Source organism: Strongylocentrotus purpuratus, unplaced genomic scaffold (genome assembly GCF_000002235.5).
Source record: "Strongylocentrotus purpuratus isolate Spur 01 unplaced genomic scaffold, Spur_5.0 spur5_scaffold_2, whole genome shotgun sequence".
In the NCBI taxonomy this organism is placed as follows: Eukaryota; Metazoa; Echinodermata; class Echinoidea; order Camarodonta; family Strongylocentrotidae; genus Strongylocentrotus; species Strongylocentrotus purpuratus.
In genome coordinates this window covers 21,514,072-21,535,465 of record NW_022145605.1, presented here as the reverse complement: position 1 = coordinate 21,535,465, position 21,394 = coordinate 21,514,072, and the positions used below count along the sequence as shown (strand labels likewise).

The window sequence follows — 21,394 nt, the reverse complement described above, 5'->3', positions numbered from 1 at the left end:
TAATCCACAAATGTCAGGATAGTGAAAGCCTACAAAATGCTGTTATTTTATCAAAGATTTTTAAACATTATCTGGACTTGTACAGTATCTTATTTATTGGTAGGACTATCATCATTGATTATATTTTTGATCAACTCGCACAACTGAACATGCCAAGTGAGAGGGTGTTGGGGGACAGTAGCCCCTCCCCTTCCGTCCTCCCCCCCCCCCCCCCCCCCTCTCCCCCTTTATGCTCCCCTTTCCCTGCAACGATTGTGACAATATCAATATTTGGCAAGGAGGTGAGCATATAACCTTGTAATATATATGTGATATGTACGTATCATGATATTGGGGCGGGGGGGGGGGGGGGGGGGGGGGGGGCTCACTCACAAAATTTAGACACTGGAAAGTTGATGGGTTTAGGCCCTGGGGCATGAGACCCGGACTCCCCCGGACTGAGACCATCTGGCCAAAACATTAGCCAAGGATATTTAATAGGTACCGTGTAGACTGAAATCATTTTCTATTCTTTTTTAGTTCGAAGGAAACCTTTTCAAAACAGATCAACAACCTTTCAGCTAAGAGCTGCATTTACACGAAGATATCAAGCTCATGATTGAAGCTAACTCTACTGCTCATAAGGGGCATTATGCCGCATATAGCTAGAAGTACCTTAGGGGTGGGGCCAAATCTCCTCGAGCGTATACGTCGCTTAGTGACGGGACGAGCCGTACGTACGTACGCATTTATATTCGTACGTACGTACGTTGTTCGCGCGCCTAAGATGGAACATTAACACAGGCCAGCCAGCGGAGTTCGTGGAGCTGTGATTCACCGATTGTGAAGTGAGGAAAATACTTGAATTGTTTTCTGTTCAAACTTTTTAACTATCCCTGGTCCGTGGAAACTATTACAGCTGGACTGGTCGAGAATTTTAAAGGTAAGAAATCGTTTTGTTTCTGTCTGTTAATATTTCCTACCAAGTTCTTGAACGCCCCCAAACTCTCTGAGGCCAAGGACTATCCGCGCGGTGCCCCGGAGTCCCGGCGTCGTGAACGAAGGCTTGTCCGCTGACCATGCGATTAAAAAAAAAAAAGTTTAGACCTAGAAATCTAACAGTTAGATCTAGTCTAGATTAGATCTACACTCAGAAAATTGTCATTTATTTTAAAAGTCAGCTATGAACGAAAGGTTATCAAACATGTTTTGAAAGAGTGTGATATCCCGAATCGTTATAGTCTAGGTATCACACTAATCAGTCATGAACTGATCGAGTGATTCAGAATTTTGGATTCTGGATAAACAAATGAAATAACACAAACATTTTTTCAATGCAGGAGCTGATACAAATAGTGTACATAGATCTACTTGTAAAATGAGAAAGTAGTGTTTGTTAGGATATTTTTTCTTATTTTCTTAGGCCATATAGATCTAGAGTAGTCTAGACCTAGATCTACATGTATTGTACAAGTATAGGTCTAAATCTAGACTAAATCTTTAGGCCTAGAAATCTAGGCCTAGATCTATATAAATTTACTGTAGACCCTATTTTATGTGACATCTTCTCAGATTTGCTGCAGTCAAGGTCAAGGTCTTTATTACGAATCATCATCAAATCTATTATAAAATACATTCCTTTTATTTATCATTTCATCAGATGACTGTCATGGAGGAGCGATTATAAATTCAAGGCAGGAACGTGCTGGACAGATATTTGTGACTTGTGGTCTGTGTTTCCTTCTGATATTCGACATGCCTGATGAAGAGAGTGGACAACCAGCATCAGACAGGGAAAGGTGGGTAGATTAAGGAAATAAGGACTTTGCTTCACTGGCTATTACATTTTGGAGGAATTATTCCTACCTTTTGCCTTTTTGGCCCTCAAATTAATGTTACACATCCTAGATTCCTTTCTTTATCAAAACTTCTGTGTTAAAAGTTTACAAAATTACTGCACGTATTCCTAAGTTTTGCTTTGAAAGGTTGGCAGGTGGGCTATTGAAATGAAACCAGGGGCCAGTGTCTCAAAACTGTCAGTCTACAATTTCGCAGACATCCCATAGAAGCAAGTGTTAATTATATAATGATCACATGATCCTATGGGATGTCCAAGAGGTTAGAATTATAAAGATTTTGAAAAATGGCCCTGTTTACAATGTGTTTTTTTTAAGGGGGGGGGGTGTGTACTTTCTTTAAAAAAGAGATTTGGACAAGTTTTTAAATAATATTCAGTGTAGTTTACACTAATTACTGTAGACCTCACTGAGATATAATGTTAAAGAGCAGTTAGTGACTTTTATTCAGAGGAATCAGTCCATTGGGTTTGTATAAACCATACTTCTGCTTATCTTTTTAATACAAAGTGGAGAGGGTGTGTAGGGGTCACTACCCCTATTTATGCTGTGAAACTCTTGGTAGGCCTATAAGTTTGTAAACAAGTTAGATTGACCTACATGTATAGATTTCCTGACAAGTGGATGTTTTGAAGAAGATGGAATATAAAGAGGAATCTGTTTTTAATTTGAAGTACATGTGGTGGAAGGATTTCACATATCAAATAAATGTTTAAATGTGAACAAAACATTACTCTATGTTAATGTCTATTATGACATAGCAAACTCACATACCAAGACAGAGTGCCCTCTGTACAGCCCCAATACCCCAAGACAGTGTAAACACGATCTATTGTGCTGTTAACAGTGCCTGCATAATAAAACTCTGCAGCAATAGAAAGAAAGAGATGCTTATGAGGTCTATTGTCTGTGACTAGCCATTGAATAAATACACCATGTTTACCAATGAGAAGGAAAGATCAATGTTTATAGCAATAGTATAAACACTACATTCGTTTGACATACATTTATACCATTGATTATCTTTATTTTCTCATCCCAGTCCTGTTAAAGGTACTACTGTACATGTATGTCCCATTTGCAGGCCCCCCCCTAAAAGAAAAGGTTAAATTCCAACGGCATTTGAAAGACAATACTAATTTAGAAATTCCTCATAAAGAAAGGGCTTCAAAATGGCTTTTAGTGGGAAAAAACGACCATTATTTGTCAAATCAACTTTAGTAATTGCAATCACCTAAGTAATAGTCTGATTTTCAGACCCTTTTACTGAATGGTCGTACGTTTTGTGCTGCACAAAGAGTCAGATTCATTTTGGCCATTACAAGTAGTGGGTAATTGATGTCTACAGACAAATGGAAATGCTCATGTTTGTTACTTGTTTGACATGTACAGTATGTTATTACCAAAGAAAAAATACTAGGACACTGCTAATGTTTGAATTTCACAGATAGTACATGACATAGTTCTACTGAATTTGATGTTGGGTGCAATAGGGACATAGTATCTATGAAGTGTTTGCAGTCGTGTTGGACATTACCAAGAAACTTCTTATACAGTAGTTATACCATTCCCTCACTCTCTTATTATCACTCCATCCATTTGTCTACCCCTCCCTATCTCTCTTTCTCATCTTCCCTCCCCCCTCCCCCCCCCCCCCCTCTCCCCCCTCCCCCCTCTCTCTCTCTCTCTCTCTCTCTCTCTCTCTGTCTTTCTCTTTCTATTTCTGTCGGTCTCTCCCACCTCTCTTTAGTCTTTGCTATACTTTCCTGTATTATCGATGGTTGTTTTCCTAAGAGCTAGAACCAGGGTTAACACCTTACGTTCACATTACACCCTCAATGCATTGCTTCCATCATGATTGCGATGTTGATTTGTTTCTCTCTTGACACAATAACGAATGATACACATAGTTATGAAGGCAAACTGATATTATTTTTTATTGCTACATAAATCAACCAGGCACTGTAAGTAAGAATGCAACTTCATGTACCTGTATGAATGGCTATATACGTTTTACATATATGACAATGTTGAATTTGAGGAGCCATAAACTATTTGGAATGATTGGGCAATATCTACATTCATTCATAGATTCAATATTATCAGTTTTGTATTTGAAACTATAATATCTATTAAAATGCCTTCTACTCCTAGACCTTGTCAAAGTACTGAATAGTATCACACAGGTTGTACATGTATAGTATGTCTGACTACCACACCATTATACCTGACTACCACACCAATATACCTGACTACCACACCATTATACATGTAAATACATATTTCTACATTATGCAAAGAAGAGTGTTGTATAATTCAGTGGCTTTTTGCTGATACTTAAAAGCTAATATTCTTATAACATTGTGGATACCGGTAGCATTTACAAATATTTCATCTACATTCTTTTAAATTACAACAGTAGATACAATAAGATAAAGTCAGAACATATCGCAAATTGAAAAAAGAATGATTGAATTTGTATCTATCAACAAATGAATGAGCGTATCATTGTAACTCATGTTTTTTTAATTAAATTATTTTCAACCATTAGTCTCCACTTTCCTTTCATTCAATAAAATAGTCCACCACCGCACATCATAGAAATGCACCGCCCACACTCCCAAATCCCCATATATATCATTTAATCACTAAAATGTAGGTGAAATATATATGTATATTGCTGACATTATATGATAATACTATAATTCATTACAAATTTGCGACAAGATATACATGTATAATACTAGATTTAATCTAGTTTATCAACTGAGTGCAATCAGGAACCTCTTGCCCCAAAAGGAGTACACATATCGAGTGGTATTATTGGAATTACCATGGATTTATAGTTCGTAGCATATAGTGTATAGCTTTTGTACTTTGAACAGGCAAAAGGTGAAAATAGTCCTCACATTTGAGTATGGAATTTGTTTATTTGCTTTTTTTTTTTTCAGTGGTTATATCAATTGCAATGACCAAATTGTTTGTACATGTACATCATTGGAAATTTCTAGTGAGAACTAAAATAAGAAAAAAGTTTAGATTTATATTCACCCTCGCTATTTCTCTCATCCGCCTTTTCTACATGTTATTGATCTAGAGAGACCTATAAAACTGTTAAATGCATTTATCTGTGAATTATCAATGAATTGGCTACATGTTTCTTTAAATATATTGTATTAAACATTCCCTCCAATGTTATGTATGACTGTATTAATGTTAGAAGTACATTTGATCTATAATAGGTACATGTATATATGCATGACACAACTGTAAATCTACAGGTACATGTATTCGATTTATAATCGATTTTGCATTTGCCATTTGTAACACAATAGGTCTGTCTTCATCAGTTAGTTTCAGATTGCCAAATATCCCGCTAGTTTCAGACTCCGGATATTATCTCGATACTCAAAATCACGTCTTCACCAGACCGATACGCTCATCACAAACTAGCTTGAAAAAAATAATCTTGAGATTGACGCATGCACAATTCAGAGACCGAATGTATGACCAGCGTGCGGATTTAAGATTTTACGCACGCTGTAAAACGTAAACAAGTACCGGCTGTGCATGCATGCAGCGCAGGTTAGAGCACATGCTCCAAGCTAGTTTACTTACAGTATACACAGAAAAGTGGAAATCGTTGTGCATGATGGGATCGGGATATTTGGTCTGATGAAGACGGTGCAAACTATCCCGCTATTTGGAAAATAGCGGTATATTTTGCAAACTAGACCGAGATATCTTGGGATATGATCCCGACCAAATATTCCGCTTATTGCGTCTTCGGGCTGATGAAGATGTAAATTAGCTGGTAAATTTGCGATCGGGATAGTTCAAGTTCAAGTTCATTTTATTTCACATCCAATAAAAACATCATTATAACATTCAAAATACAATTATACAAAATGCAATATATATAAAATATAATAAGAACAAATAAAACAACAGTAACACTAAAAATGATTAATGGGTGGAGTAGGGATGTGAGGGACCAGAAAAAGCCATTGACCTATCTAGGCTGGTCCCCTTTTTCTACAACTCCAAAAGTAAAATCTTCAGTAATTAAAAGCAAAATATTGACAATATAGCCATTACATTAACTAAGACATATACATACAAGGACAGGCAGAATTAATAAAAGCTAAAAAAGTATATTGTAACTTGATATTTGTTTGTGTTTAAAATTACGCTTAAAACTAGACAATGTTGGGCATGCTTTGAGAGAATCTGGTAAGTTATTCCAAATAATGGATCCTTTATATTTTATTACTGTTCTTGACAAATTATAGCGAAATGAAGGAACATAAAGTTTGTGTGAATTTCTAGTACTATATTGATTTATATCTCTATTAAAAATAAAATAATTATTAAAACAATCAGGTAAAGTAGTTATATTGTACATGTAAGAGAACATAAAAGATCCAATACTTATGTCATATACATGTAGATCATAAAGTTTCAAAAACTTCAGCTTAAAAAACAATGTACCTGTATGTGCTCTATAATATGAGTTTGTTATAACCCTGACAGCTCTTTTTTGTAATAAAAGTAGCTTTTGAAGCAGATACGAAGCGCAGTTGCCCCATACAATAATACAATAATTAAAATAAGGCAAAATCATAGAGTTACATGTATACAATTATACAAGTATGCGTAATGGTAAAATATCTTTGAGTCTATTTAAAACACCAATGACCTTTGACAGCTTGTTAGAAATGGTCCTTCCACGTTAAGTTTTCATCAATAATGACGCCTAAGAAAGTAACTTGGTGTACTTGCTTAATTTCTTTACTATTTATACAAATCTTGATAGCAGCTTCATTTACATATTTATTTCTTGTTTTAAAAGTTACATAGTTTGTTTTTTCAAAATTAATCAACAATTTATTGGCAAGGAACTGCTTGTGTATTTTAACAATTTCAGAATTCAATAGAATATTTATTTCTACGGGATCTTTACCAGATAAAAACAGAGTGGTGTCATCAGCAAACAAAATAGAAGATAAAATATTGCTTACAGATGGCAAGTCATTGATATACAGTAAAAACAAGAGCGGGCCAAGATTAGAACCTTGAGGCACACCAGTTAAAATAGTGCTGTGATCAGAGTAATAATTACCGAAGCTAACATATTGCTTTCGGTTTGATAAATAATTTTTAATTTTTAATTAAAAGAAGAGGAATTCCTCTTATACCATAAAAACATATTTATTAAAATATTATGATCAATACAATCAAAAGCTTTGGATAAGTCTAGAAATACACCAATTAAAAATTCATTAAGTTCAAAAGCATTTGCAACTTTATCAATAAAATCAAGAAGAGCATGGCAAGTACTGTATCCTTTTCTAAAAGCAAATTGATTTTCATACATAATATTATTTTTACTAATAAAACGAGTCAATTGATCACATAAAATCTTTTCAAATATTTTGCTAAAAACAGATAACACGGATATCAGCCTATAATTATTCATAGTATTCATTATATAATAGTTCAAATAGCGGGATATATGGCAATATCGAGCTGATTGAGACAGGCCTAATGTGGCACTTTCTTCCAGGTTGGTCGAACTCGAAATCATTGCTTGATAATTTAATTAATCATTACTATGTTGTTGGCGACACAACTATTCATTGCTTGGTCACCTTGGTCAGTTGCAGACTCACTCTGGGTACACGTATCTGTACTTGCCACTTTACGTCTGGTTAGCTCTGTACCTTCAGCCACTTCAGCAGATGTTGGAGTGCATTGGTTGGTGGAATGTGATTTTTAGGCTACCGGTATATTACCTGATTAGTATTATCAGTCTTGTGAGATATGAATGGATCTGCCTTTCCTCCTCTCTCTGCCTTTCCTCCTCTTCCTCCTCCTCCTCCTCCTTCTCCCTCCTCTCTGCCTTTCCTCCTCCATTCTCTGCATTTCATCCTCTCTTTGCCTTTCCTCCTAATTCTGCCATTCCTCTTCCTCTCTCTGCCATTCCTCTCTTTGCATATCCTCTTCCTCTCTTTCCTCTTCCTCTCTCTGCCTTTCCTCTTCCTCTCTCTGCATTTCTTCCTCTCTTTGCCTTTCCTCCTCTCTTTGCCTTTCTTCCTCTCTTTGCCTTTCCTCTTCCTCTCTTTCCTCTTCCCTTTGCCTTTCCTCTTCCTCTCTCTGCATTTCTTCCTCTCTTTGCCTTTCCTCCTCTCTTTGCCTTTCTTCCTCTCTTTGCCTTTCCTCTTCCTCTCTTTCCTCTTCCTCTCTTTCCTCTTCCCTTTGCCTTTCCTCTTCCTCTCTCTGCATTTCTTCCTCTCTTTGCCTTTCCTCCTCTCTTTGCCTTTCTTCCTCTCTTTGCCTTTCCTCTTCCTCTCTTTCCTCTTCCCTTTGCCTTTCCTCTTCCTCTCTCTGCATTTCTTCCTCTCTTTGCCTTTCCTCCTCTCTTTGCCTTTCTTCCTCTCTTTGCCTTTCCTCTTCCTCTCTTTCCTCTTCCTCTCTTTCCTCTTCCCTTTGCCTTTCCTCTTCCTCTCTCTGCATTTCTTCCTCTCTTTGCCTTTCCTCCTCTCTTTGCCTTTCTTCCTCTCTTTGCCTTTCCTCTTCCTCTCTTTCCTCTTCCCTTTGCCTTTCCTCTTCCTCTCTCTGCATTTCTTCCTCTCTTTGCCTTTCCTCCTCTCTTTGCCTTTCTTCCTCTCTTTGCCTTTCCTCTTCCTCTCTTTCCTCTTCCCTTTGCCTTTCCTCTTCCTCTCTCTGCCTTTCCTCCTCCATCCTCAGCATTTCTTGAATCTCAGACATCTTGAATCTATATATTCACGAGTACTGTGATGGAAAGATGAAAACATTGGATATAATTTCACTTAATGATTATATTAAATATACTGATTTCTTTCTTGGGAGATTGATATGACAGCTACTGCTATATAACTTATTTCAAAGAAGCAACGTGGTGACTTTTAAAGAGAGTGGTATGCCACTCAATGCTAGGGGCCCAAGTCATGCTTTAATAATAATAATAAATCAGATTTATAACGCGCCTAGTACTTGTTTCTAGGTGCAGTGGTGCTGTTGTCCCAGCGGCAATCAAGTGAAGCGCTGTCCTAACACAAATTAAAAGCCAGGATGACAGCAAGAATTTATTCACAAAAATTACAATACCGTTTGTTACAGATAAATAAATGAATAATATATTATCCTAAAGATTACTTATTTCATAATTGTAGTAGTACAACATCTATTTATTTATTGTGACATGTTTAGAGAAAACAGAAATTAATGATATGGATTTGAACAAATGGGTTTTTAATATTACTTTGAAAGTGTGTATAGAAGGAGCATTTTGGATGTAGGACGGGAGGCTATTCCACAACTGGGGGGGGGGGGGGGGGGGGGCTAAAGAAAGTGCTCTATCACCGTATCTTGTTTTCACACAAGGGCCAGGAATTAGTTGAAAGTGAGAGGAAGTTGAAGCACGCAACGTGGAGGAGGGGGGTTTGGATTTTACGAGACTGGAAAGGTACGTGGGGCATTCACCGTTTAAATACAGATTTTAAAAGCAAGGGGAAGAACTTTAAATTGGATACCTTGAATTACTGGCAGCCAGTGAAAATTGCGGAGGATCGGAGTAATCTCTTTGTAAGGTCTTGAGCGGGTAACTAGACGAGCGGCAGTATTTTGGATACGCTGAAGAGGAACAAGGTTGGAGGGTGGAAAATTAACAAGGAGGCCATTACAGTAGTCTAAATGGGAAGTGATTAATGCATGTATCAGTCTTTCTGTAGTGGGTATATCTAGAAATTTCCTAATTTTACCAATTCTGTGGATATCATAAGATGCAGCTTTACATAATCTCCTTTATAGGTATGTGAGCTTTCACATTGAGAGCAGTGTTTATGGTAACACCCAGGTTTTTGGCCGATTTAGAGGTATACAATTTTGTGTCATTTAAGACAAAATCTGGCAAGGGCAAAGTGATAAGACCCGCCCTTCCTGTCATCAGTAGGTTCCAGTATGCTGTAAACTATGGCAGCATGGCTTTTAGTCGCGCCTCACTGTTTTATGAAACATTTTACACCGTTCTGTCGTTGTCTGCAGAGTATAGCTTGGAAAAGCTGCTTCAGGGATTACATGTATCTTAAATCTGATGATATTGATGAAAATTTGTAAACGTTGATACTTATCATTATTTGATTTATTTATTTCTCTGTATGGTCTTTTCCAAAGGTACAAAACTAATTACAACGTAATAATGATATTGAACGAATCATATAATCAAAGAGAAGGTCGAGTTCTGGGAAGAGGTGAAAAATAATTTGTGAGCGTTACTCATTCTTATTATGCAAGTGTGGAAGAACATCAGATAAGACATGTTCCCTGAAAAGCATGGATCTCCAAATGCCTTCATATTCTAAATATGCATGTAACATCGTAAAAATCGGGGGGGGGGGGGGCCGGCTTTTTACGCCACGTGTTCGTGTAGTCCCATATACATCTTTCTGTGTACAGTGTTTGTAACTTTACCAAGACTTGGCCAAATTTCTTATCATTTTGATGATTCCAGAACCTTGCAATACACACAAATTCTTACATTGTATATGCTAGATGATCAACCTTTTCTGGTCGGTTCCACACCGTTTCTTTCACAATGCAATCGCATGACCAGAATTCAACTTCATCTTTAATACATCATCAAATATATCTAACCATTTAAAGAGGAAAAAAGGAAAGCTACATGTACATGAACATGGGTTGGTTACCCCCCCCCCCCCCCCCCCCCCCTCTCTCTCTCCCTCTCTCTCTCTCTCTCTCTCTCTCTCTCTCTCTCTCTCTATTATTCACCTGGATACACCCTGCAGACAATAGTATTGAAGGTATATTGTTCATTGGGTGAAAGGTTAGATTGGGGAATACCCGAACCCTTTGCCTAATAATTTCTGCACTTGAGGAAGCCAAAAATTGTTTCTACTACCCCTCAGATACAACAAATTGGTATGAAATCAAGACATTGAAATTAATTTCCAATATTTCTTACCAGTTTAGCTGAGATTGTCGGTGTATGCAGGAGATATCCAATAAATGTTAGAACTGTCACAGACACAGACTGAATTGTCTCTGTACCATAGAAGAAAAATCCTTGCAGAAATATGACTTTATGACATCCTCTTTCACATTATAAAATTTAAGTGAATTTTTGCCATCAAATTTGTGGAGCTCCCAACACTTTAGGGGCAATCCAATTTTTTAATGAAGCAGGACAAAAATGAGAGAAACAGAATGGCTAAAGGTAGAAATAAATTGGACCAATAATAACAAAATTATGAGTGTTTGAAATAGTATTAGATTAAAAAAAATCAGTGCATTGCAAATTGATAATATTGTCATTGGATTGTGAAATAGGCCTACTCATGGACATGTCATTGTCATTGGATTGTGAAATAGGCCTACTCATGGACATGTCATTGTCATTGGATTGTGAAATACTCATGGACATGTTTGTAGTGTAGTGTACACAAACATCATAAATTTCAGTTTTTATCCTAAGTGCCTTCTCCCTTGGAGCATGATGTCTCTATATATTGTGGGTAGCATATTATTAAATGTCCTCTAAAAAAAGAAAAGACCCTCCTGACTCAATTGACATTTTGGTTATTTTGTGTGATGGAATGAATGGGAAAGTGTCACACTGACACTGCCTATTCAGGCAATTTGAAGTACCCAGATGTATACTAGTGATTTACAACTTTAAAAATTCTTAACTGTTGTCATTTTTGTCCAATTTCATTCAAACTTTCACCAGTTTGCTGCTTTGATTTGTCTGCTTTCTTTTTAGAGTAGTTCCCTGTAAGAGACTGTAAGAGACAACAATGACCAGCAGACTTAAATTGCAGTTTCTTTCGGATATTTACTTTTAAATGATTCACAAACCAAGAGTGGAACATCAAAATATTTAGAATACCGGTATGTATCTTTTGATACAAGTGGAATACATACTGTACACCTGTACATGTACATACATACCGGAGTGTTGGCTCAGTCAGTAGAGCGTCCGCCACACAACCGGGAGGTCGTGGGTTCGAATCCCGGCCGCGTCATACCAAAAGACGTTAAAAGATGGGAGTTGTTGCTACCTTGTTTGGCGTTCAACAATAAGGGATAGAGCAACGTCGATCTGGCGCTGCTCAGTGGCTGCCGGGCTCACGATCAATTGGGCAAAAAGAATTTCCGTTTCGGTTTAATAAAATTTGGAGTGGACTATTAGGCTATTATTATTATTATGTACATGTAAAAACAATTTTAATAAGTTTCATTCCAGTTTCCTTTTTCCTTATATATTTAGGTCAGAAATATTGTGAAGTGTTGGAATACTGTATCTCTTCTCTTGTTGCATTTATTTCTATTCCATGAGAAGAATTAGGATGAGTAATTTGTTGCTATGTCAGGTAAAATAAATACAATTTTTGGCAAGCTTTCTGGTCATCATGGCCTACCTTGGGAGGAGGGGATGTTACGAGGGATTTTTAACCTACAGGTAGATGCAAATTAGAAGAAGAAAATCAGATTAGTGTGTGGGAAAGGGGACAGGTCATGATCCCATCATTACCTTTTCAAGAAATCATTTTCTTCTGATTGTAGCCCTACATCCCCAGACCAACCCCAAGCTGTCAGCCATCTGGACACAAGCAGTCAATGTGATCTTCAGGTAGAGAGTGATGCAGACACTGGCAGTGTCACGGCAGAGTCTGTCTCTTCCACAGAATACAAGCTCCGAAGTAGGCCCAAGACTGCAGTAAGTCACTAGAATCTTGATTTGTCATACATATTCTGTGGTAAAATCACTTTCAGATTCTCCACCAATTTCTCAATTTCCTAGGAAATTTAAATTGATTTTTTGAAAATTTTGAAAATGTTCCAGAATTCCAGATAGAGAAACCGTATGATATGTATTTTCAGATGTTGTGGAAATTTCACCATGAAATCACTGTCATGTTCTTCACCAATACCTCAAGCTTTAAAAAAAAAAGATACAGAGACAATAGGATTTAACCATAAATTTCTAATTGAATTTGTATATAATGAATTGATATGTTATTAATTTATAAATCCACCTGGTAGCCCGAGAATTGAATTCCTTGGAAAGTAGAGATTAAAAAAGTAAAAAACCTAATGGAATATTTATTAACGTTCTTTGAAAATGGTAATATCTAATATCACATACTGTACCTGAAAATGTATCTCTCATGTAATATCACCATAACATCATTTTCTTTTCGTTTTCAGCCAAATCATTTCAGAACCCAGACGGCTCCTTCACGTCTTCAAAGACACAGGAAGCCAGCTAAGCCTTCTAAACCAAGACATAAACAAGGTAAAATATAAACATTCTCTCTCTCTCTCTCTCTCTCTCTCTCTCTTTCTCTCTGTCTCTTTCCGTCTGTCTGTCTGTCTCCAATTCCTTGACTTCTGTATCTCTCTCTATCATGCCCTCACTCTCTCCCTCTTGCTCTATCTTTCATTCCCTATTGCTCCTCCTCTTTCTCCCTCTTTCTCCCTCTTTGTCTCATTCTGTCTGTCTGTCTTCCATCCCTTGATTTTGGTATCTCTCTCTCTCTCTCTAAGCATTATTCCCCCCCCCTATTTTTGTTGTTGACTATATCCATTTCGAATTTTCGATTAATCAAGAAACCCCCAACAATCGTCCCAAAGTTGCAAGCGTTTTTGTGTGTACACCACAATCAAAATTGTCTTAATAGGGATCAACAGTATACGGCCTGGATGTTCCTGTGTTCCTGTACATGCTTAAGTGTATGATTCTTTATCTGGACAGAATATTCAAGGATTTCCTACTTGAAGATAAAAACAAAAAGAAGAAAGATATAGCTGGTAAATAGAGTCTCTACAATGCAGCGAGGAAACACAACAATATGAGGATTGTTAGTCATGCAGGATAATAGTACTGCTAATGGGTTTTAAGGGGATGAGACTTTCATTGTTCACTTTTAAGCTGTGCTTGTGACTCACTTAAACCTCTTTTATAATAAAGAGATTGTGACTATGACATCCACCAATGATCCTGTCTACCATACAGACCCAGGTAGTAACCTATTGAGTAGGATTTGTTAGGAGTAGGGTTATTCTATGCTTGTACTATATAGGCCTACTTGTGCAATATCATAAGCCTTTAATATACAAATAATGAATGGTTATGAGTTCAATAGTGCGAATATTTTCATGAGTTGAAAGATTAACATTCTATTCAACGAGGCGTCAGCCGAGTTGAATAGAATTAATGTTAATCTTTCAACGAATGAAAATATTCGCACCATTGAACGAATGAATAACATTCATTATTTGTTTTATACAACATCGAAGAAGATCTAATAGAATGTCAATCAACAAATTATGCTTTACTCCTTATAAAAGATAAATTAAAGTTGGATTCAAGCCTTCTCGATTACATTCAGATTGCCTTCGCGTCAGATACACGCAGGGATACGCGCGCGCGCACGGCAGAGAGGTACGCAGTCTGCATATAACCAAAAATGCACGGCGCATATAACCAAAAATGCACGACCGTGCAATATACCATCTATTGAATATCATGTGACCAACAATCCTCCAATCAAATGACAGGGATTCACGTAGGTGTTGTATAATATGGGATAATTTGGTCAAAGAATTTGAATGCAGACTGAATTTATTGTTAGCTGACTATCTAGCTGGGCTTTTCATTTTGGGGAGAGTGTATGAAAGAAAAGAAAACAGGAAAAAGAGTCATATACATTATCTCAAGAATATTCAGGCTGATGTGCAATAACAGCAACACACTGAGTATGTTAGCTTTAAAAGATATGTAGAATTTCATTTTAGGGTCTACTATTTATTTTGGTGTCTATGGTATACTGTATGCATGATACAGGGATTTCTTCATAATTCTGGTTGAAAATATAGGAGAATTAAACTGTTGGATGTGATTTGATTTGTTATAAAACACATTTTTGATAGACTCCAGTCACTCCATCCCTAATAATCTCAAGATTAACAGGGTTAATCAGAGCTGCCAACCATTACCGGTATGTTTTTCCTGGAATTAATCTGTTTTTTCCTCCAAATTAGGGTAGTTCGTTTTTTCTTCAAAAAAATATTTTTTTAAAATATTTTTTTAAAATATTTTTTTTAATTAAAACAAAATAAAAAAATAATTTGTACATACCGCACAACAAACAACTGCCCTAGAATGTTGATTTGATCATAAATTCAATAGACAACTGAGGTAAAAACATATTTGAAGATAAAATTATTCTCAAGATGAATGAAATGCCGATAGTACCAAAATAACAACAACAAAAAATACCTACTTGTAAATAAACTATAGGTCCTAATATGGAAAAAAAAAGCATGAGGAATGGACATTCCTGCATTGGAAATGTGTCGCCCTTGGTTGTAAGTTTCATTTTAATGAATTCCTTTTTTGGTTCGCACAAGGTTGGCAACTCTGGTTAATAATGATCTATCCCTCCCTTCTCTTTTTCTTACAGGCAATTCAGCAGACAACATATCAGATGTCTCATCTGAATCCTCCTCGCTAGACCGGGCCTACACCCATCGCATCACCAGCCAAGTCTCCCGCGATGCCCCCGGCTTCTACGAGTACCACCGACCCTACTCGGTCTACCGCAAGCCGCTGCGGCGCCCTCTCAGTCTTCCCACGGCATTTGACGACAGTCCGAAGCTGAACCACCCGGACCTTGACCCCGGTCAGAGGGAGTATCTGTGGCATACGGCGAGTGTGTACAGCGTGGGTAACCTGAAACAGCTTCAGCAGAGGAGATACAAACAGATTCTAAATCACCAAGTAGAGACGGGTATGTATCCTCTAGGTCTCTTGATTTTAAAGGGGTGTAGCATGACGAGACTACTTGTCTTTCCCATGACCTGACTTGGGGCCAATCGGTATTATACGACTACGGACGAACAAAAAGTTTATCACGGTCTATTTGTTTACGTGCAGTTGTCCAAAAGAAGTCGTAGATGGCGTTAACCAGTATTTGCCATGCTACACCCCCTTTAATCACTTCTATGCCTCCAAGATTATGGAAAATTGCCATGAACTCTAAAGGTTAACTTAACTTTGTTTCCCTGTAATTGAAATAAACTGCACAAGAACCTAGGCATTCTTATTCCAAATGCATTGTTCAACCCTCAAATTCTCAGACTGAATACATGTATGTACAATGTATAATTGTATCCCCCGGCAGTATGCCGGTGGGGTACTTTGGATTCAGCAGCGTTACGCCGCCGCCGCCGCCGCCGCGTCATATTCTTGTGTGCGCTCTCACTGCCACATTTCTTGATGGATTTCTTTCAAATTTTGTATGGAGGTGTATCCTGGTATAATCTACATACCTATAACTTTTGGTGATGCTGCCCCCAGTGTTCCGTCTTCTATAGGGTACAAGGCCATATTTCTGTGGATGGTTTGTGTGCGCTCTATAGGCCACATTTTTAAAGGGATTTTGTTCAAATTTTGAACGAAGGTGTATCTTGGTATAATCTACAAGCCTATAGATTTTAGTGATGCTGCCTCCAATGTTCCGTCTTTTATAGGGTCAAAGGTCATATTTTGATAGATGTCTTGTGTGCACTCTAGTGTGCGCTCTAACTGCCACATTTCTTGACGGATTTCTTTCAAATTTTGTATGGAGGTGTATCCTGGTATAATCTACATACCTATAACTTTTGGTGATGCTGCCCCCAGTGTTCCGTCTTCTATAGGGTACAAGGCCATATTTCTGTGGATGGTTTGTGTGCGCTCTATAGGCCACATTTCTAAAGGGATTTTGTTCAAATTTTGAACAAAGGTGTATCTTGGTATAATCTACAAGCCTATAGATTTTAGTGATGCTGCTTGTATTAAGGTTCATTATAGTTTACTCTAGACCTCCACAAATTTGGTGCTGCTACCCCCCAGTATTCCATCTCTTATAGGGTCAAAGGTCATATTTAAAGGAATATCTTGTGTCGCTATGCAAATCACATTTCTTTCAAATTTTCTATAAATATGCATCATAATCTGATCTACACACCTATTGTTTTGGTGATGCTGCTCCTAGTCTTGACAATAGTCTGAGCCACTTGCGGCAATCTCTACGTCATCCTTTTGTTTCACAAAGAGGAGAGGGAATCTTTGTCCCTTCTTCCACATAAGGATAACACAAAATCGCTGCCACTGCCGGGGGATACATTCGCATTGCGCGGCAATACAGATTGCGATATTTCTAGTTTAGTTTTTTTTTTAAAGGAGGGGAGGGGAGGCGCTTTGAGTTTTGCTTCTTTTTTATAAGTGTTTGATGCCGACAATGCTTTATAAATTTTAGCCAACTAGAGGTTATGTCAGAGAATGCATGTTAAAACTACAGAGTGTACTATGTAATCTCTAGTATTATTAAAACATTTCAATTAATCTAATCTATTTCTTTGGCAAAACAATTTACAAAACAAGTATCTTTATGCATACCTAAAACTGATCTGTGAGACAATCTTTAACCCCGAAAGGAGTGGGGAGCTGCCCCTGCTTTTAATTTCTTGATCGCTATACAACACCAACAATTAAAATTCCCTTAAAGAGACAATAAAAGAAACAATGAAACATATAAAAAGAGCAAAGCTATCAGTATTGTATACTGACAAGTAATTTGTAATACTTACAAGGAATATGCTATGCATCAATGTATATTACATATGTCTCATTCATTATTTCTCTGCAGGTTTTCATACAAAGGAAGAGTGTGATAGATACTATAAGTACTTGATGGGTACCAGAAAGCAGCAGTACGCGGCTGACACCACTGTATGGAGATCTCCGCCCAAACTACCCGTCCGGCCCAAGCAATTCCAGAGGAGACCTCGTGCACAGGAAGAGGTCGAGGAGACAAGGAGGGTCAACACAGGTTACTACAGAGGTCAAAAGTCAAAAGGTAAGAAAATTTCATTTTCTTTCCATTTTTATACCTTAGAATTATTGTCTCCTATGCGACTGAATATTCTCTTCATTCTTAAAATTGTATGTCAAGTTGCTTTAATTATAATAGTATACAAATGTTGACTGCTTTGAGGGGCATGGTAAAAACTATGCCCGAGGTGAGCTCGCAACTGTGCTTTGCCCGAGACGTCAATAATCGGCTTCTATACTCATTCAGAGATGCCAACCAGTACGATTAAATCGTATTTAGTACGATAATAAGAGTGAAATACGATCTTAAAATCTTAAATTACAATTTTTCATCATTTTTTCCAAAAAAAATACACAAAAACAAAAACAAAATAAGAAAAGGAAAAAAAACCACCATAAAAACAGCAGAATCGCATAGAAACATGTACAAGTAAACCCCCGCAACCCCAACAAAAAATTTGCTTTACAATTTTCTCATTAAATTTTAATGAAAGAGCAAACATTTTTCTGAAATTTTACTTGCCCGGGGCCGATGGGCCGTGAAAGTCTGATTTTTCTCTCCAAAATCTGATTTTTTAGGATACTCAGTCTGTTTTTTTGTGTCAAGAGGTTGCCATCTCTGCTCATTGTTACTAGTATCTTTGTCAGATATTATGTATTTGTAGTCGCGAATGCATCATTATGAGTCATTTGATTTTGTTACAATTTATTTTCCTTCATAACCAGAAGTGATTGTAACCGTTGATATGAATTTACAAATATCTTGTGACAAGCTTTCAAATTGACTGATCAAACATGATTTTTGTTTTGTTTCTTTCTTTCAGAGAAAGGCTCCAAGGAAAACTTGAATGATTCAATGGAAAAACTGAGTCTGGTCTACAGCACCGATCTCAAGAGAACACTCCCGAGAAAACGCAAGGACAGTGTAGAATAGACATATGGAGAAACTGAGTCTGTTCTGCAGCATGGACTTGAAGGTAACACTTCCTAGAAAACACAAGGACAGTGTGGAATAGAAGTATGGAGAAACTGAGTCTGTTCTGCAGCACCGATCTCAAGAGAACACTCCCGAGAAAACGCAAGGACAGTGTGGAATAGAAGTATGTAGAAACTGAGTCTGTTTTACATGACAGTCTTCAAAAGAATACATGTTAGGAAACACAAGGACAGTGTGGAATAGAAATATGGAGAACCTTAGTCTGTACCACTACTTAGACTTCAGGAAGCACAAGGACAATGTTGAATAGAAGAAGAAAAAAATATTTGATAAACTTTATTGTGTGTATTCTTGGCAGTAGGGAATTCTTCAAGTGGTTCCATGCTATGTCTAGCACAAGAATGTGGTGGTTTCTTTTGAGAATATTTAATTCTATAGGATTATCTTATTTATTCTTGGGTATTATGATTACCGCACTGCTGAATCCTGCAAGGCTGCAAGGCATGTTTCAGAGCAGTCATGATGGGTATCCACCAAAGATAGAAGCTTTGTACTTCATCATCACTGCCACTCCGTATTCAATGCTGAAGTGCCATACTTCTTGGTTTCAACCAAGGCTAACGGAGGACAACCCTACATGTACAGTCAAACCTGCTTCAGTGACCACCTGTTTACAAAGACCACATTCTTTGTTTCCCTTGAAATTGGTTTCTCATTGAAACATGTACTAAAGAAACCTGTCTACAAAGACCACCTTTTTTGTTTCCCTTGGGCAATCGCTATAGACAGGTTTGACTGTATATCAAATCTGTACTGTACATGGCTTCATGAATTGAACTTTCAAGAGGGTGCAGGATATGAAGTTGCAGTCATACTCCAGTCCCACCAACGAGACCGAGGCCAGACCGACGACACAGCAGACAGGAAATGGGAAAGAATCGGTGAGGGGGTGGTATGCAGTGTGACTGAGGAATCTCCAAGGCCAGACCGTATTGCATCTTATTGATGGCCAGTGTGCTGACCCTGGTCAGGTAAATGGGTACCTGGTAGGATTATTCCTTGAAATGCACAGTGCGATGATAACGGCTGCCGGAGCTAGGGTAATAATTTCCAAAGCTCTTTGGAAGTGCCTGGGGACGTTCTTATGTGATATGCGCTATACAAGAACTGAATATCTTTATCATTATTAAGTTTCTGAAAGTTTATAATATCAGTAGTCTTCCAAACATTTTAGCTGCACTTTTACAATTTGTCCAGTCCTATTTTATGCAAGTCCATTCTTTGATGCCAAATAGAATGTTTTAGGAGTAGGATTAATTGTCTACATTAAAAATGATATTTAAAACCTTTGTTTTTCTTTAGCACAAATGATTTATCTTAACGTGAGTTTGACACATGAAATTGGCTGCAGAATTATGCCAGTTCTTCCAATTATGGATTTTACACTGCATCTTTTGCTTAACAAGCAGAGACGCTACATGTACATACATGTTTATGAACATGCAAAGAACTTTCTTTTGGTGTAACAGTGAACTGGGATGTATAGAAATGTAACTTGAATTCAGCTTGGTATTCATGGGATTTGTCGAATTTATATGTTTTTTATTGGATGAAAAAAAAGAGTACGGTACTACTACAATAGGCATATACATCAGTACACTAGTGAATTTGTGAATGCTTGGTTAATCGCATCTGTTTCCTACATTTTTGTAGTTCTAATGTTCATAATTTCATTATGTTGAAATAATCCTGATTTTTATGAACCATAGGAAATCGATTGTCTAATCTATCATTTTTTTATTTTTTGTAATGCATCCTGAACCGTGTGTTGCTGTGAAATATGTTTAAGTAATAATGTGCCTACGACAGAAATTTACGATTCATTTTGGAAATAGATTTAAGTGCCTAGTTTTATATCTTCGTGGGAATAATGTTTATACATGTATAAGGTGACATAGAGTGTATTCATGCAAATTTGTATTGCCTAATTCTATTGTCATCTTATTCAAATGTTTTATATGGTGCCTTGTATCATGCTGTATTCCTTAGCATATGAAGATATTTCACCGTGTGCATACAGCGTTTTTAATGAGGTTACGTTTAGTAACATGTTAGGAATCACGGCTTGCTAAAGAAATGCATCACTCCACCGCGGTCTTGGATTGGTCTTAATTATTAAACATGATTTAAAAATCTGCTGCATAGGCAGTCCTTTATCTTGTTTTCTTTCTGTGCAGTGCCAACTTTGTTTTGCAGATAGTTTATATGTTATAGTATACCTTTTGTTCTTCTTTTGATTGTTGTAAATAATGGTAGAGGCAGAACTTTTAACAGTATTCATCAATTTCAGCTTTCCAAAGAGTATGTGTATAGAGAAAGAAACTATTTTGAGTAGATGGTAGAGAGTGTATATGATACATCAATTTTTTTCTCAAATTAAATTAAATACTTCTGATAGATATTTGTGTTGATTGACTGTTTCATTTTTCATTTCTTGTAGTACTTGTAGTTTATGGAATTGTAATACTTTTCAAAGATGAATTGGCAAGAGACAGGGTTAAACGAAGGAAAGGAAAGAAGTAAATGTGCAGGCAAGAAAAGAGAGATGGGCAGAGAGAGTGAGAGGGAAAGGGAGATGACAGATGCATGAGGCCATGCAAGATTAAAATGATAGGAGAAAAAGGGATGGGAGAGAGAGAC

General features: G+C 37.2%; 1 protein-coding gene and 1 long non-coding RNA gene across 3 annotated transcripts; one reads left to right on the top strand and one right to left on the bottom strand.

Moving 5' to 3' along the window:
- The first annotated feature begins 761 nt into the window (after nt 1–761).
- LOC100891589 lies at nt 762–21,155 on the top strand. 2 transcript variants are annotated; one of them, XM_030991962.1, is made up of 8 exons: nt 762–922; nt 1,640–1,778; nt 12,441–12,594; nt 13,086–13,173; nt 15,344–15,670; nt 17,573–17,782; nt 18,582–18,717; nt 18,964–18,982. In XM_030991962.1, the coding sequence occupies exons 2-7, from the start codon at nt 1,735–1,737 to the stop codon at nt 18,689–18,691; spliced, it is 933 nt and encodes a 310-aa protein (XP_030847822.1). In that variant the 5' UTR covers nt 762–922; nt 1,640–1,734; the 3' UTR covers nt 18,692–18,717; nt 18,964–18,982. The 2 variants fall into 2 exon arrangements, with proteins under 2 accessions (XP_030847822.1, XP_030847821.1); XM_030991961.1 differs by having other exon boundaries at nt 18,582–21,155.
- On the bottom strand, nt 8,531–11,001 carry LOC105445369. Its single transcript, XR_973375.2, has 3 exons — nt 10,840–11,001; nt 9,392–9,491; nt 8,531–8,630 (listed from the first exon to the last, which is right to left on the bottom strand). It is a non-coding gene; the product is annotated as an uncharacterized LOC105445369 (long non-coding RNA).
- Nucleotides 21,156–21,394: the final 239 nt, after the last annotated feature.